Raw genomic sequence first — 16,730 nt, forward strand, 5'->3', positions numbered from 1 at the left:
AATTTGACTAAAGAAACGTGTCAACTAAAAAGAAACGGATAAAGTATTTCATCTTGGTCCACCTTATTCAACCTCTTTTGACCTCAAACAAATATTCATCTTGGTACACCTTAATTCCAACTCTTTTGACCTCAAATTGGTATTGCATTACTTCTTTCCAACTCTTCATCCCTATTTATTAAAATTTATTACTTAAATTTTGCAAAATAATGCCAAAAAAATTTGTTAAATGATGACATACAATTATAGAAAATTTTCCAACACCTTGAATTTTACAACCAAGAAGGCACCATGTAGAATTTCTTCTATATTCAAGTTATTGTTCAATATTACAAATCAACATCTAATGAGTTATTTAATTGTAAGAAAATAATAATCAATTGGCATTTTTTCTTTCTAATAACAAAGAACTCAAAAATATATATATGTTACAACTGGAGCTTCTAAAAAAGAGGTTGCACAATGGAGTTTTTAAATATAAGTTATGGATGTTATGTTGATTCATCCACCCGCCATCCACAGCCAGAAGTCATGAATTAAATCAAGCCTGTGCGAAATCCATGTTGAAACACGACGGATTACATGGAAATGGGCAATCAACTCGCTTTGCCAGTTCCTTGTTGAAATACCAATCACCTACAGTCTCTGCAATTGTCTTTTGAAGGAAGACAGATAAAATTGAGATCATTCTATTTGGTTTTGAAAAATATCAATATGATCAACAGGCCAAACAATAACAGTTCTACACATTTACAGTTATACATTGAACCTGATGATGTGCACATTTAACATATTAATTTGTGCATTTGACAAAATAACTTGTCATCACCCAACAGATGAAGCTCATTGGGTAAGGGGCATCTATACAAAATCACATACAATCTTTATAAAATTATGACATCGTAGCAAACTAGATGTATGTCTCATACCCACATTATAAAGCTACACGCTCTACATTACAAAAAAACAATTAATTCTAAGCTGCACAAATGTGGATAGGAATTAGTTTAGTTGGTAATCTATGGGGGTATTCGGAATTTGGATTAAACTTGTCTATATCATTGCCATATCATTTCTCTTTAAAAAAATTATAAAAAGAAAGATCCTATTCGATGCTGTAAAACTTAGTGGCTCATATTTGTATCAAGAAAGAATCACCATTTTTTCCCTATAACATAAATCAATTTGTAAAAACCCAAATGTTGGAATGCTCATATCTCATAAAATCCTATGTGATGAACATCAACTTACCTTATTGTTGACTTTTGGAGAATTGGGCCCATGCCATGTTTCCATCCACGTTTGACAGTGAATGAAGCAAGAATTGATGAACATTCCCCATTCTGCGTTCTTCTTGAATTCACCAAGTGCATTAAGCAAGGAGCTTCGGAAACCTGAGCCATTTAAAGTAGAATACATTGAGATGCATGGACATTCAGTCACCATTCATAAAACTGTCAAACAAAATAACAAAAAAATCATACAACAATAAATGCTTTCACCAATTTCAAAGCGATCTCTCTCCAAATTAGCATGAATATAGGTGGGCATTCTCTGTCACTAAATATGTGATAAAGTAGACAATTAAGTATGAACTCCTTAAATGGAAGGTAGTATATCTTTTCAACAAGCTGAGCACACTATGAACCCCAAAATAAGTCCACATGTCCAGTTGATGAAAACCGAAACCCCATCCTTAGGTAAGAATTAACACACAAAAAGATACAAAGAGTTAAGAGAGAAGAACAGTTACAGCAACTTGATAATTGAGTTAAACAGGAAATATTTGTTATAAGAATATATCTTCTTTCATTTTATACGTTCCCTTTCAAATTGACTTGGTCCATTTCCAACAAACCCAACAATCATAACTTGCACCAGTCCATGATACCATCTTTGTAATCCCTTTATCACAAATCCCAATTGTATTAATACAAAATGGAGTTTATTAAAAACAAGTCTCAGATGCAATCCAAAAAGTCCTATTGAGTCAACAAATTAAATACTCAAATGCAATAGGTAACTCTTGAAAATTGAGACAAGTCTATAAGGAAGATTATTGCAATTGCGAAAGGAATACACTACCAACACAGGCAGCCTAAAAGGGGCAAATGGGATCACATTCATTAGTAGGAGCTTGTTTGGTTTAAAGTAGTCAATATGAAAGCAAAAAAGGTCAATTTCTGAAGAATTTGGGAACAAAGTTTTATCATTTTAGCAAATCATTTTAAATATGAATGGAACGAAAGTTAATCATACAAAATATTTAGCTAACATAACAAATTTTAATTCCTACACAGTAAAATAAGTAACAAAAAAGTAAACTTCTTTCGCCTCTGTATATTTTTCTACCTTGTATTTCCTTTCAAATCGAGCCATCTTAGAAAACCAGACAATTTTGTCAGACTTAAGCTGCTATTTTTCACATGAAAAAGTGGAGCTCTTAAAAGTGGTTGATGAGTCGCAATTATGCCACGATTTCAGTTCCATTTCCTTCGATTTTCCCCCATCATCGTCACCTGTTTACCTCTTTTCTTAGCTTTTTTTCATGTTTTCTTTCTATGTTGTTAGTTCAAGTGTTTATGCTTTTATTCATAGGTTTCCTTCCCCCCCCCCCCCCCCCTCCCCCCTTTAGGCTTGTTTTGTTCTTTTTCTACATTTGTAGGTAGATGGAGGAGAAAGACCGTTGTCACGACTTGCTTTGATGATGCGCAAAGCAAAGCATCGAAGGGTGCATCGCAGGCGCGCAAGCTAGTTGAGGCATACTCTTGGATTTGAATAAGAGAGTTTAAAGCACCCTCATCACGGCTCCAGCGCAAGCGTGCACCGATGTCACATGGTCACGCTGTCGTGCTGCCAGGGTCGCGTCCGTACCCAGCTGGACGCAGACGTGAATACCTAAATCAAGGCGCACTGGACTATTTCCAGATAATTTTGTGCTTTCTTCAAAAGCCTGTTAGTCCTATCGATAGTTCCAATTATTTGAAAGCTTTTTAGTTCTATAGATAGTTCCAATTATTCCTCTTTGGAAGAACATATATTTTAATTAAGATCATAATTTAACTTTCAGCCAATTAGAGAGAGGGTAAAGAGAGAATCATTTAGCTAGCTTTCGATGATCTTGTAGCCAACTTTTGAAGATTAATGAAGCACCATTAGTAATTTCTTTTCTCTTTTTCTCAATCCTTACTTTCTTTTGTCCACTTCATTGCTTAAAATTTCTCATTTTGCTTTTGTTAGTTTCATTAATTCTTCAACCCCTTGTTTAATCTTTTATTTGGTTTGATAATCATGCTTAGTGCTATAAGCTTCTTGATTAGTGTAATTTTAGCTATGTGTTATGAGTTCTCTTACCTAGGAGTGTGGGGATGGATTTTCTTGGATTATGAGCATGTTTAGGGATTAGGATTGGGGTTTATTCAAGTTCTACCACATTTTTCTTTTAAGTTGCAAATTATATGTGATTTGTGGGTAAGTGAAGTTAGGGATGGATGACGGTGAACTTAGTGAACCTCATTAATTGATTTATCCTTGTTTGTACCTCTTAATATACGAATTTTATGCAACAATGTGACTTTGTATTTTTGGAGTAAATAAACCACTAGTCCACTACCCATAGGCTAGGGGGTTTTATCCTTAATAGTGAACATGATTAATTTAATTTGCAATGCCTTCCCCTACCCCTAATTCCTTATTGTTGTTCATTTGAATAGTTACTCTTTGGTGTTTTCTTTTATTGTTTAATTCTCCTATCTTTATTTGCTAGTAATTAATCATTTACTCAGCTTAGAAACCTCTCCTTTATCTGAACTAGCTTAGTTGTTCGACCCTCAACTTATCGCTAAACTTGAGGGTTGGACAACTAGCTTATTTGTTCCTGGTTCGACCCTCAACTTATCGCTAAACTTGTTTAGAGGTGTGTTTTGGATTTATAAATATTGTTTGGTTAAGAAATTACAATAACGACATATTTTTCCCTTGATCAGTGGTTTCCAAGCACAGACGCACAATGGAATTAACAACCAAGGATCTTAACTTAGCAGTATTCGGTTATGACTAACAGAAGAAAATGATTTTTGTAAAAAGGTAATCGTGAGGCATTCCTAGAAAATGACACTAGTAATGTATCTAGCGCTGGGAGGGTAGCATTACCAGTTTTTATCAATAAAACTTTTCTTATTTACCTTGTAATGTGTCCAGTTGATGGGAATTACAATTTTGAATATTCAGTCTGCATCTTTGCCATTCCTCGGGGAGATCTGATGCAGCTGGTATCAAGACATGTTGTATCTGCAAATACTCAAATCATCATGAACAATATAGAAACATTGCATAAGTGCTTTTATTCCTGAATGAGAAAGCTACCTGCCAAAAGTCATATGCTGGATTGACGAGAAATAATGGGGTATTTATGCTTCCAACAATATGTTGAGGAAAAAAACACTGCAATATCATATAATATAATAATCGGTTGTTGCGACATGTCAGTAAGTCAGGAAAGGTCCTCGCATAGTTGCATCAGTAATAGGTAAAAGGTGATTACCAAGGATGGCTCCATTTTGGCAACACAATCAGTTGACAATGATTTGGCTGCACCCTAACATAATTAATACACAAATCCATCAATATTGAGTATTTGTACTTAGGAAACAATATATATGAGCTCATGTAAAGTATTAGGAATCGTCACAAAAATGTTATACTTATATTTAAGTAAGAAGCAAAGTTGCTCTAACAAAACTTCAGACTAAAATGTAATAACGAAGGGAAATTGGGGAACATCTCTATCTTAAAAGTGTTTATAGCTGCCAAAGTAGTCAGACTATTTAAAAGCTTTCGAAAGCATTTCTGTAATTTTTCTCACACCAAATATGTCAGTCACAAGTACATCAAGGTATATACAGAGTTGAGTAGTGCAGAATACTGACAGCGTTGTCTTAATTTCTTTTATACTGCCTAGCTTTCTGTGCTTTAATTTTTAAGGGCAGAGGTGGCAACAAATATACAAATTAAATTTGCACCATTAAGAAAATATATTTTTTTCAGATTGAATTATTCCAAATTATAGGTAATGCTAGTGCAAACTTCTTTCTCAACGACTTTTAAAAACTACTTCTCTCCAGAAAAGTGCAGCAAGTCAGCAGACAAAATGAAGCGAACATTATGCCCTTTGTCAATTTTGCACATAAGATTGAAGACATAGAGCTCTCACATGAAGATTAACCACATTCTTATAGAACAACTGCATAGTGCGCCTTCCATTGATATCCTTCCTGAAATAGCAGTAGCTGAATATCAAATTAGAAGCTCAGAATCTGTGTACATAACTTTATTTTCCCACACCAATAATCTCGATAAATTGTTTATTTTCTTTTATATTATTTTGTAAAAATCCACTGTTAAAAATTCTAGTTTAGCTGTACTCTTCAGCTTCGATCACTTAGATAACCGCTATCTGCTAACAGGTCACATTCAAGCACACAAATTACAAATGCAAAACACAGCCTGGAACTCTAACCTCTAATACCAAAACCTTGCTGAATAAGTCCTGAAAAAAAAAATTAATAAAAAAAAAAAAAAAAAAAAGAGGCCTGATTTTGGGAGAAAAATACACAAAATGCTGTATAACCCTGCATAAATCTAAATTTAACATTAATAAGAAAGAAATCAAAATAAAGAATATTTAAATAGATGAAAACAACTTCCCCTTTATTAAGCTTGCAGTATTCTACATCTTCCCTACCATACCCAAAAAGAAAGGGAAAAAAAATCCCACAAATACATGCATACGGCTACATTTAACTTGCAATTTACAACTGTGCCACACCAACTAGTGCTCCAAAATTAAAACCAATTATTATTAATTCATCAACTAACAGTCCTTACAGTTTCCAATCACTAACAGCCCTTACATTTCCAATCGCTAATAGCCCTTACATTCCAATCACTAATAGCCCTTACATTTCTTCCTTACTGAGATGAGTAAACTGAAACATTTCCAATCACTAACAGCCCTTACATTTCTTCGTTGCTTCATCAACTAGTGCTCCAAATTTAAAACTAACAATTATTAATTTTATCTCAATTCCAAGAAATTCAACATTCTTCAAGCATCTATAATGCATCTGACATTGCAAAATTAAGACTTAAGAGCCTCAACTAATCAAACTTCTACCAATTTTTACGAGGCTTTCAGAAAGGAAAAAAGGTTCATGTGCTTTTGTAGAAAGAAAATAAATACCAGTATTGACCTACATTAAGGAGGATATCTAAGATTCAATGAACAGAAATTCAGTACATACTAAAGAAACAGACAAAACAGAAACTTAAACTATCGTATGATGATAAAAATCTTACAGAAAAAAAAAAAAATAATAATAATAATAAATAAATCATCTTTCGCAGCCATTATTTACACCATAATGTGTTGCATGGATATTTTTACTGAAGACCCTTAACAGATGTTTGCTGTAAATCAAAGTTAGGGAAAAAGCATACTCATCAAGGAAAAAACTTGCATCAGCAAGACACTTCACAATGGCAATCTTCGGCAACTTAGCACGAAAGTCATCACAATGTATCATAGTAGCAAGCCCACCGGCAGAGCATCCTGAAAGAAGAGCCTGTGAGATTATCAGATGTAATAGTAAAAACTATTGTTTCTCAACTCTCATTCTGAAGATATCTGGGAATACGACTTGTACTGTCTGGCAACAAACAGGGAAGAAAACCAACTCATTATTAAGCAAACTGACTAAAGGTTGCCATGAATAAAGAGAACTAAATCATTGCATTTGAAGAATATCAAGGTGTCTCATTGAAGAGGTTGGACATCAAAAGAGTGGTCAGAAGGTCCTTTCCACCTTTTTCTCTAATCCCCCTAATTTGGCAGTTCTAGGCGCCACCCTTCCCAAGAAAAAAGAAAAGAAAAATAAAAACATCCAGAAAAGAAAATTGCAGGAGATATGGACATGAGTAGGTCTTTCAGCTGCATGAATCAATTGGCTCCAACGTCCAAACATTAGAAGCCCCCCCCCCCCCCCCCCCTTCTCTTTACAATGAACCAGTTGGAAAGCAGACAATACATTATACATGTGTAAGTATATAGCCAAAGACCTCATATTTTACATGTACATACCTGTCTAGCATTAGACATTCCCTTAGCTAGAAGTTCATCCATGACTGCTTCCCATATGAGCTGACCTCTAAAGAAAAGAGATGTTCCATTCTAAAGAATTGCCATGCAAAAATAATTGACAAGAAATTCATAGTCAATATTTTGTAAATGAACAATATAATCAATCATCAAACAGTAAGATCAGATCATTCTGTCTTACATGAAGTTCATTATTCGAGTGCCCTGTAAAAGATGAACCATCACAATAACGTATCTTGACTTTGTTCCAGTTGAAAAAATCTAGAAGCGTCACAAAACAGATACTTCAAGGTAAGAGGAAGAACATTGAATTGTACATTTAGAACTCAAAACTAATACTTTATTGCGATAAGAGTGCTCACGAGGATAGCCCACAACAAAGAAAGTGTGACAAAAAAAAAAAAAAAAATTGGAAATGAAATTTCAATACAGGAAATTGTCAATAGAAAATTATGAAGCCAGTTACTAGAAAAGCATAAGCAAAATAATTCATGATCATCAAACAATGGAATTTCAGTTACAAATAAAAATCAGCTAGTAATAACAAATGATTGTAACCATGACCATCCATCTGGATTCCTCTTTGTTTACCCTTTAAGTAGGCTATGATATCTATGTTAAATTTTCCACAACTAAATCAGTTACACTTCATCCAAACTAAAGCATAAGTGAAGGTCTGTAAAAAGTTGTTTCATGTATTTACAAAAATAAATATATCACACGTATATATATATTACACATGCATAAATAATAATTGGAATATGGAAGAAGATGTTGTAGCACCTTGTATCAGACTATGATTTTATGTGTTCAGGAATCAGGATAGCTGTTAAATTCAACTTCTTTTCGGGGAATTTTTGGGAACAAACATAACAAAGACTCTAGAGTTAAAAAGAGGTAAGTGTGACTGGATGTAGTTCATAGAGATCCAATAAGATTTAAGGAACCATTTAATTCAAGTAAGAAAGGGAAAGGAACCTCAAAAGAGAATTAGGAAGAAAGAAAACGAAGGTAAGAAAATTAAATTAAAATTTTAATTTGAGTAGGCTAGATGATAATTGTCCTTTGGTCCACTTCAATAAAAAAAAGATATTCCAAACCCCCTCTCCTTCACCTCACTAGCCACAAGTCCCGCTAACAAACTCCTCTCCCCCTAAATCTTCCTACACCAAGGCATCATCAATAGCTACACATCAACAAGCAAAATTTATCTATCACCAGCCATCTTTTTCAGAAAGAGAAATCATTGTCATTATAGTCACCTAATCTTCTCTCTCTTCGCCATTCAAGAAATTTCAAACCAGCTTTGGTAGTTTAATTAAGATTCGGGTTTTGGAGAGTGGGTATATGAATTCAAGCACCCAATGCCGATATTGCTGTGAATTTTCACCTCTAGCACCACCAGCCAAATCCTTTCCTTCGTGCTCGCCATCATCACCACCCTATGTCAACCATACGCCCATCTCCCCACTCCACCCATCACCTCAAGAGCAGTCTCATTCTCTAGTACCGTCCACATGAGCCCAAAACTCCCAAAACCATCAACTATCTCCCAGGACCTTCTCACCAATATAACTCTCACTCTACTTCATTAGATTCCCTCTCTTAACAATTCCAAGCACAGTGCCCTTCGCATTCTGGACAAGGTAGTTGCACTGACTCCATCACCCACCACACTATTGCCCCTCAGATTAACATTACTCTTGAAGTCACTGCCTTGGAACCAGGCACCACAATCTCAATCACCCACCGACAGACAGATTGAGAGAGAGAATTAATCTTTAGTCTTGAACATACCACATCATGTGAAGAAATACTGCATGAGAAACTGATCTGAATCCCAAAGGGGGCAAGCAAATTTAGGTAAATGAGACAGCTCCATTCAAAGGAACCAAACAACATAGTGAACTAGACACTAACAACAAGAAAGTAGGATAATGTTCTTTCCCTTTTTTTATTAGTGATCCAAACCAAACAACCCAATTGATCATAAGAAATCGGATATATCATCCCTTTGATGCATCATTCACATTGAAAAACAGGTAATAGCGAACTATTTTGAAAAACTTATAGCATTATACCAGGATTCTGTGCCGGATCATTGCTCAAAATTCCAGAAAATTTAACTTGTCGATCCATGTATTCTGAGGAACCCAGTGATGTTGCTTTCCTTAGTGAACATGTTTCAATTGAATTACACCAACCTCCACCCTATAAGATAAAAGTTAAAAGTTAATAAAGGAAAATTTGGTTTTAATAATCCCAACTTTGAGTCATTCGCTTTTAATACTCCCAACTTTGGATTATTATTCAATAATCTGAACTTTATAGGGTGTTTGCTTTTATTGGCCCCAAGTGACCGGTAACCTGTTAAAAAGGTAATTTTTTTTTTTTTTTTGAGTTTGATAGGCACATCACCTTGTAATTAGTCAAAAGAATAAAAAAAAAATGAAAAAAACACCAGCCCACCCCAACTCCCCACGACATCATGTCAAGATCACCACTACCCAACCTTTCGGCAGCCCACTTTCCCACAAACCCTCACTCAACCTTTAGGCAAACCCCCACCACCGCAAAACCCCCTCTTGCACCTTCCGGAAATGCCACCACAATCCCCGCTGCAAGATACACCGGCGATTCCACAAACATCCTCAAAATTGATCTCATCATTTCCGTACAAAACCCATGACATCGCAAGACAGTACACCTTAAAGCTCACCATCTCACCAACCCTTCAATCTTTAAGCTTCATCAACAACACTTCAGTCACCAAAAAACACTGAATTATTCATTGTTCCGATGCGAAACTAAAGGATTGCAGAAACATGATTTCGGTGTCCACGAAATCAGCTTTAATGAAATGCTAATCTTTGATGTGTTGATCGCTGATTGATTTTAGTGAAATAGCAGAAATTAGCAATTGAATCAAGGTGGTTCTTGGGAGGGGGCGGTTTCAGTGGATAGGAGAGGGGAATCCACGGTGGTGAATGGTGTGGGTGGAACTGCCGGTGGTTGGGTGGGGTAGAGAAGGGTGGCGTTGGCAGACTTGGAGTTTATTTTTATTTTTTCATTTTTTATTTATTCTTTTTTTTTTTTATCACTCATACTTTGTGACACGTGTCTATCAACCTGTTATAATAGGTTGAGTGACCGGTTAGGAACTTAGGACCAATAAAAGCAAACACCCTATAAAGTTCGGATTAATCCAAAGTTAGGATCATTAAAAGTGAATGGCTTAAAGTTGGGATTATTAAATCCAATTTTATAAAAGTTAGAAATAATAATAGTAATAACAATGATTGTTCCCATTTACATATTACAAAAAAAAAAAAAAAAAAAAAAAAAAAAAAAAAAAAAAAAAAAAAAAAACAGGGTTGTCATTACTCGTATAATGGTTACTCCATCAGCCTCGTTGCATTTGACCAATTTTAATTATAGCTTTTTGGTCAAAATGCAGCAAGAGATATGAGATGGAGGGAGTACCACGAATCCTATCTAGAGATGTTATCCAAATGAAATCTTGAGGAAAAGAAAGGAAATCAAATGTATTGCATTAAGGGCCTGTTCACATTTTACTTAATTTCAGTTCTATTCAGCTCCAATCAGTTCAATTCAGTTCAGCTCTTAATTTCCCTATCTCATAAAGTTCAGCTCAGCTCCAATAAGTTCAATTCAGTTCAGTTCAACTCCAATCAGTTCAGTTCAGCTCATTTCAGTAAATGTGAACAGGCCCTAAGTTGGTGGGGATATATTTAGTTGTTACCCCCACCTAAATAATTGACATGTTTGACTAATTTTCACTATTCATACACTAACTTTGAGTTTTGACCATCGTTTTTCAGTAACATGTATAAAAAAAAAATTTATCATGAAATATATTGCTAGATAGGTATTAACATAAAGTTTCTAATATCAACTTTTTTATATTATTCTTAATATTTAATCAATGCATATTTAAGATTAAACTAGTGCATTGGCTAGTGTGTTAAGTTTCTGTGTCAATTATTCAGGAAGAGAGGGAGTAGTATGATAGAGAAATCATAAAAAATAGTGTAAGTGTGGTTGGTAGGAGAGAGAAATAATAATAAATTAGTGGGTCCTTACCAATCAAAGAAGTGTTGCAATTATTATGAAACGGATAAAAATGGAAAGTATTGCAATTATTATGAAACGAAGGGAGTGTATAAGTAAAAAAATTCTGTTAGAAAATTAAATAAATAAATAATTAAAATAGTGTGAAAAGTCAAAACAATGCATGTATTGTGAAACAATGATAGTATTAGATACTGATTAGGACTTCCTCGGCACACACATAGTTAGGACTCTAGCTTCTTACTCTTTAACAGGGTTACCTAACCTAACATGCAATACACTTCAGCATGTGGAATAGGTAAAACTCTACCTAATCATGTCAAATTAGCCCAACATTATTTCAGTATTACCAACTTTCGCGTTCCTAAAATGCATTTTGTGGAGAGGGTGGCTGAGGTATAAGGTAACACTTCAATTTGGCAAATACAAAGTGTAGGCAACAAGCGCTATATTAAAATCTTGGAAGACCCTTAAGGGCAGAAGCCTTTCTCTATTCCTCCTTCATGAATTCATCAATTGTCCTCAACTTAATTGTTCTATTTAAAGATGAGCACTATAGTCTTCCTACTTGGAACTTTCAAGATAACAAGAAAATAATGATATGTCAAACTTTGATAATAAAGGTGAATTAGGCGACTTAAATGAGATGGAGTGATGAATTTGTAATACAAAAGACAAGGGGAAAACTATTACCCTTATATGAAAGTAACAATCCCTATCATCCTTCCCTCCCCTTCATACTAACACTACCTTATTGCTTGTAACATACCTCATCCGATTAATCACCACCTCTACTTACCTTCATTTTCTTAGTTTGACTTTTATAACCCCTTAATTGCACTACCATAATCTAAGCATACCCTTGATATTAATTTAGGAAGTAAATTAGCAAAGTTGTTAGGTGTTCTAAAGCTGAATTATTTCTCATAAACACTATTACGCGTATCTCTAAAAGCAACCCCGATTCTGAGTTCAATTTTTACTTATCCACCATAACCCCAAGGCCCAAACTGACTAAGCAAAAACTGTATAAGGCTCCCATGTTCAATTCAATCCTAAGAATATGGTTCACTAAGTTCAAATACGTTCGAACTTCCGAACCATAGTCTAATGTCAAACACTCAAACACATTTGACAATATCAACAAGCAAAGAGAAAAATATCATCTGATGAAACTCTCTCGCACCTCGTGTTCATAAAGAGGATAAAAAAATTAACTAAATTACAATAAAAAAAAATTAAAAAAAAAAAAACCACAACCACAAGCTGATGATGTGACATAAATATTTGTGGGAAAATCAACTGTTTTCACATTCATACCCAAATTAAGCTCTAAAACCTTTCATTATTAATTAACAATAAAATACAGCCATAAACCTTTTTTTTTTTTTTTTGAATTAAATGATTTTGCAAAAAATGCTACTGTAAAATTAGGCGTATTTTATGTAAGCAATATGAAAACTTTCCAAGAAACAAACACAAATCCAACCTCAATGTGAAGAACCCATTTGTCAGATCCAGAACCAAAACCATTATGGAAATGATATCCGGGCAAACTCCCATCCAAGCAAACTGCAATTTGAAAAATAAAATCGAAAATAAAAGATGGGAAATTCCCAAATTCCAATTTAATAATATAGTTTGAGAATAAGGGAAGATTAAACTTACAGGCTGCTCTTTGCTTGGCATTGCTAAGGAGAGTTAATGGGACATAATCAGAGTTAAGAGTGAAGAGTGCAGCTTTTTTAGGGGAATTGAAAATGAATGAGAAAGAGAAAAATATGAGTGATAAACCAACAATTGCAGTTATTTTGTCCTTTTTGCTTAATTTTCTCCACCATGTAAGTGTTGATATTCTTGAGATGGCCATTATTTGGTGAATTTTAGAGCTTGCATCTAGGAATGAAAAACATGTTCATTGCGAAATTTGGTCAGTGGAGTCAGGGGAAAAAAAATCAGGGACTCTACAACTTCTAATGTTCATATAATTGTACAAAGCGTTTTGTGTGAGACTGGACTCACGTGAGATCGGGCTCTAAACTAAAAAGGCGTGGGCCTGATAAACCCGATCAAAGCCCGCGCGCCATTTTATAAAATGTTTGAATTTTTTCGTTTTCATCATTTTCCTAAAATTTCGAGCACCGTCATTTACTCAAAATTTCAAACGCCTTCATTTCGTCTAATTTCAACGACTTCATTTCCTCAAATTTCAGAGCATTCAAATCTTCAAATTTCAAACAATTCAAATCAAAAAAAAATGGAGAAATCAAACAACACAATGATATCTGAAGGAGAATCTTATTCACCCATAGAATCAATTTCTAGCACAATTACTGCTGAAAAAGATACAATACAATTCATAATTTTTAGATTGTATTTAATTTCAAATCATATTTGATTAAATGTAATAGTGAATTTGTAATATGAATTTCAATTTATAATTTACATGCAAGGCAAATTGAATTTCAGATCGTATTAAATTTCGATTTAATATCATATCGTATTTAAATTCGAGTTAATTTAGACCTATAATTTGCAATCAATGCTTATTAAATTTCATATTGTTCTTAATTTTGAATGAAGCATAATTTAATTTCAAATCGTAGTTAATTTCGACTTATAATTTAAAATCAATGCTAATTATATTCAAATCGCATTTAAGTTCGACTAATAACTTGCAATCAAGGCTAAATTATTTTTCGATCGTATTTAATTTATACTTGTAATTTGCATGCAAAGCTATTTTAATTCGAATTGTATATATAAGATGTCGTAGTAAATTAATTTAAATTTGAATCTATTTTTTTTATAATTTTAGAGTAAAATTCAAATATACTAATACTAATGATGTATGCAACAGATAATGTAATTATAGAAGACAACATCAATGAAGAAAGAGATGGTGAAGAAAGAGATGAAGATGTTGCTATAATAAGTATACTAATAATTAAATGCTCTGTAATTTAATGATGTAAATGCAGACAATTAATTTAATATAGTCTAATTTCTGACAGAAAAAAATATAATTCCTGACTAATAGAACCTATTTCCTAAGTAAAATAATATGGTAATTTGTGAAAATAATTTAATTCCTGACAATTTCAATGTATTTATGACTGGATTAAAAAATCTAATTCATGTATGCTATAATCTAACTGACTATTATTATATTAAATCTGATTATAATTATCTATTTCCTGACTAATATTATCTATTTCCTGACTAATATTATCTAATTCCTGACAATTTCAATGTAATTATGACTGAATTAAAAAATCTAATTCCTATATGTTATAATCTAACTGACTATTATTACATTAAACCTGACTATTATTATCTTTTTCCTGACTAATATTATCTATATCGTTTTCATTTCCTATATAATTCCTGACTGTTATTATTTTTTTCCTGACTAATATTATCCTAAACTTGACTAAGATAATTTATTTCCTGACTAATATATTGTAATTCCTGATCCGAATAATCCTATTTCCTGACTAATAGAGCCTATTTCATAAGAAAAATAATATGGTAATTTGTGAAAATAATCTGATTCCTGACAATTATAATGTATTTATGACTGGATTAAAAAATCTAATTCATGTATGCTATAATCTAACTGACTATTATTATATTAAACCTGATTATAATTATTTATTTCCTTACTAATATTATCTAATTCCTGACAATTTCAATGTATTTATGACTAAATTAAAAAATCTAATTCTTATACGCTATAATCTTATTATTATATTAAACCTGACTATTTTTATCTATTTTCTGACTAATATTATCTATATCGTTTTCATTTCCTCAGTCAAGTTTAGGATAATATTAGTCAGGAAAAAAATAATAATAGTCGGGAATTATATAGGAAATGAAATAACATTAGTCCTGACTAATATAATTCCTGGCTATTATTTTTTTTTCCTGACTAATATTATCCTAAACTTTACTGAGATAATTTATTTCCTGACTAATATATTGTAATTCCTGATCCGAATAATCTAATTCCTGACTAAGACATGCTAATTCCTGAGTATTATAAATTTTAAAAAATATTTAATTACTGTATATAATATTGTAATTCCTAACAAAAATACAGTATGATCTGATTTATATTTACTTTTGTTGCAGATTATTACAAATATGACAAGGATGAAAACATAAGTAGATGTGTAGTAGGTTATACTGTGATGGACTACAATGATGGATTTTTTTTATACAAATCTCATTCAAGATCTGTTGGTTTCAGTGTCAGAAAATCAACAAAAAGAAGAGATACCAATGATAAACTATATGAGTTTTATTTTAGATGTTCTAAGGAAGGACGTACAAAGGGTAAAATGAAGATAGCAGGTAAACAACATTCGGTGGAAATACCCATATTGGGTAAAACTGATGAAAAAAAGAGAAAAGAAAGGGAGGTAAATGAGACAAGAACTGGATGCAAAGCTCATATTCGTTTCAAGAAAAACAAAGAAGGAAATTTTGTAGTTCTTACACATGAGTTGGAACATAATCATGAATTGGTAATAGCAGTTCAACGACATCATCTAAGATCAGAAAGACAAATATCAGCTCCAATGGGTAAACTAATTGAGAGCATGGTTGAAAGTGGTATAAAACCTATGGATGCTTATAATTATATAAGCAATGAAGCTGGAGGAGAAGAATGTGTAGGTCATACTAAGAGAGATCACCTTAACTATGTATCAAGGGTGAAGATGAGTATGGTTGAAGGTGGAGACATGCAGAATGTATTAGACACCCTTCAAGAAAGAGCGGATCAAGATCCTTCATTCTTTTACAGACTGAAATTTGGAGAAGAAAATAATGTTGTGAGCTATTTTTGGCGTGACTCTTAAATGCTTGAAGATTTCAAAGCTTATGGTGATGTTTTAATCTTTGATACAACATACAGAACAAACAAATATGGGTTGATATGTGCTCCATTTGTTGGTATAAACGATCACTAGAGAACAACAATGTTTGGATGTGCATTCATAACTGATGAAAAGACTGACACATTTGTTTGGCTTCTTTCAATTTTCAAAAAGTCAATGTGTGGAATAGAACCAAAATCGATCTTCACTGATCAGGATCTTGCAATGAGTAATGTCATACCAGAGGTAAGTAATTTGCTTTTATAATATATGATTTCCTTTTTAAAATATTTTAATAACTGATAAAAATAGATCAATACCTTTTTTAACTCTTCTAAGAACTATTTAATTCCTGACTAATAATATATGTTTTAGCTTCATAATATATGTATTCTATAATTTAATGTATCCTAATTCCTTACTAAAATAATAATAATTATGACAAAAAAAATGCAATACCTGACTAAGATATATTAATGACTTCAAATTATTTAATCCTGATTAACAGAATCTTATTCATGATAGCAACACTCTTAATCTTGACATAAGTAATCATTAAGAATTAAAAATGTATTTAATTTCAGTTTAAGTCAATT

The 16,730-nt window shown here is 32.8% G+C and overlaps 1 protein-coding gene across 1 annotated transcript; it reads right to left on the reverse strand.

Moving 5' to 3' along the window:
* Positions 1-236: 236 nt before the first annotated feature.
* On the reverse strand, positions 237-13,213 carry LOC145584999 (pectin acetylesterase 5-like). The gene is made up of 12 exons (XM_081641772.1): positions 12,917-13,213; positions 12,738-12,820; positions 9,238-9,367; positions 7,338-7,417; positions 7,139-7,228; positions 6,499-6,623; positions 5,213-5,273; positions 4,544-4,597; positions 4,366-4,443; positions 4,185-4,290; positions 1,252-1,394; positions 237-655 (listed from the first exon to the last, which is right to left on the reverse strand). The coding sequence occupies exons 1-12, from the start codon at positions 13,116-13,118 to the stop codon at positions 542-544; spliced, it is 1,266 nt and encodes a 421-aa protein (XP_081497898.1). The 5' UTR covers positions 13,119-13,213; the 3' UTR covers positions 237-541.
* Between the last annotated feature and the right edge of the window lie 3,517 nt (positions 13,214-16,730).

Source organism: Chenopodium album, chromosome 2, assembly GCF_948465745.1.
Source record: "Chenopodium album chromosome 2, dcCheAlbu1.1, whole genome shotgun sequence".
Lineage (NCBI taxonomy): Eukaryota > Viridiplantae > Streptophyta > Magnoliopsida > Caryophyllales > Amaranthaceae > Chenopodium > Chenopodium album.

What these genes read in the sequence shown, in the direction of transcription:
- LOC145584999 (XM_081641772.1), bottom strand. Translation starts at nt 13,118, where the DNA reads ATGGCCATCTCAAGAATATCAACACTTACATGGTGGAGAAAATTAAGC. An exon ending in TGATCCGGCACAGAATCCTG is followed by an intron (nt 7,418 to 9,237) that starts GTATAATGCTAT and finishes TGACGCTTCTAG; the next exon opens with ATTTTTTCAACTGGAACAAA. An exon ending in CAGCATATGACTTTTGGCAG is followed by an intron (nt 4,291 to 4,365) that starts GTAGCTTTCTCA and finishes GAGTATTTGCAG; the next exon opens with ATACAACATGTCTTGATACC.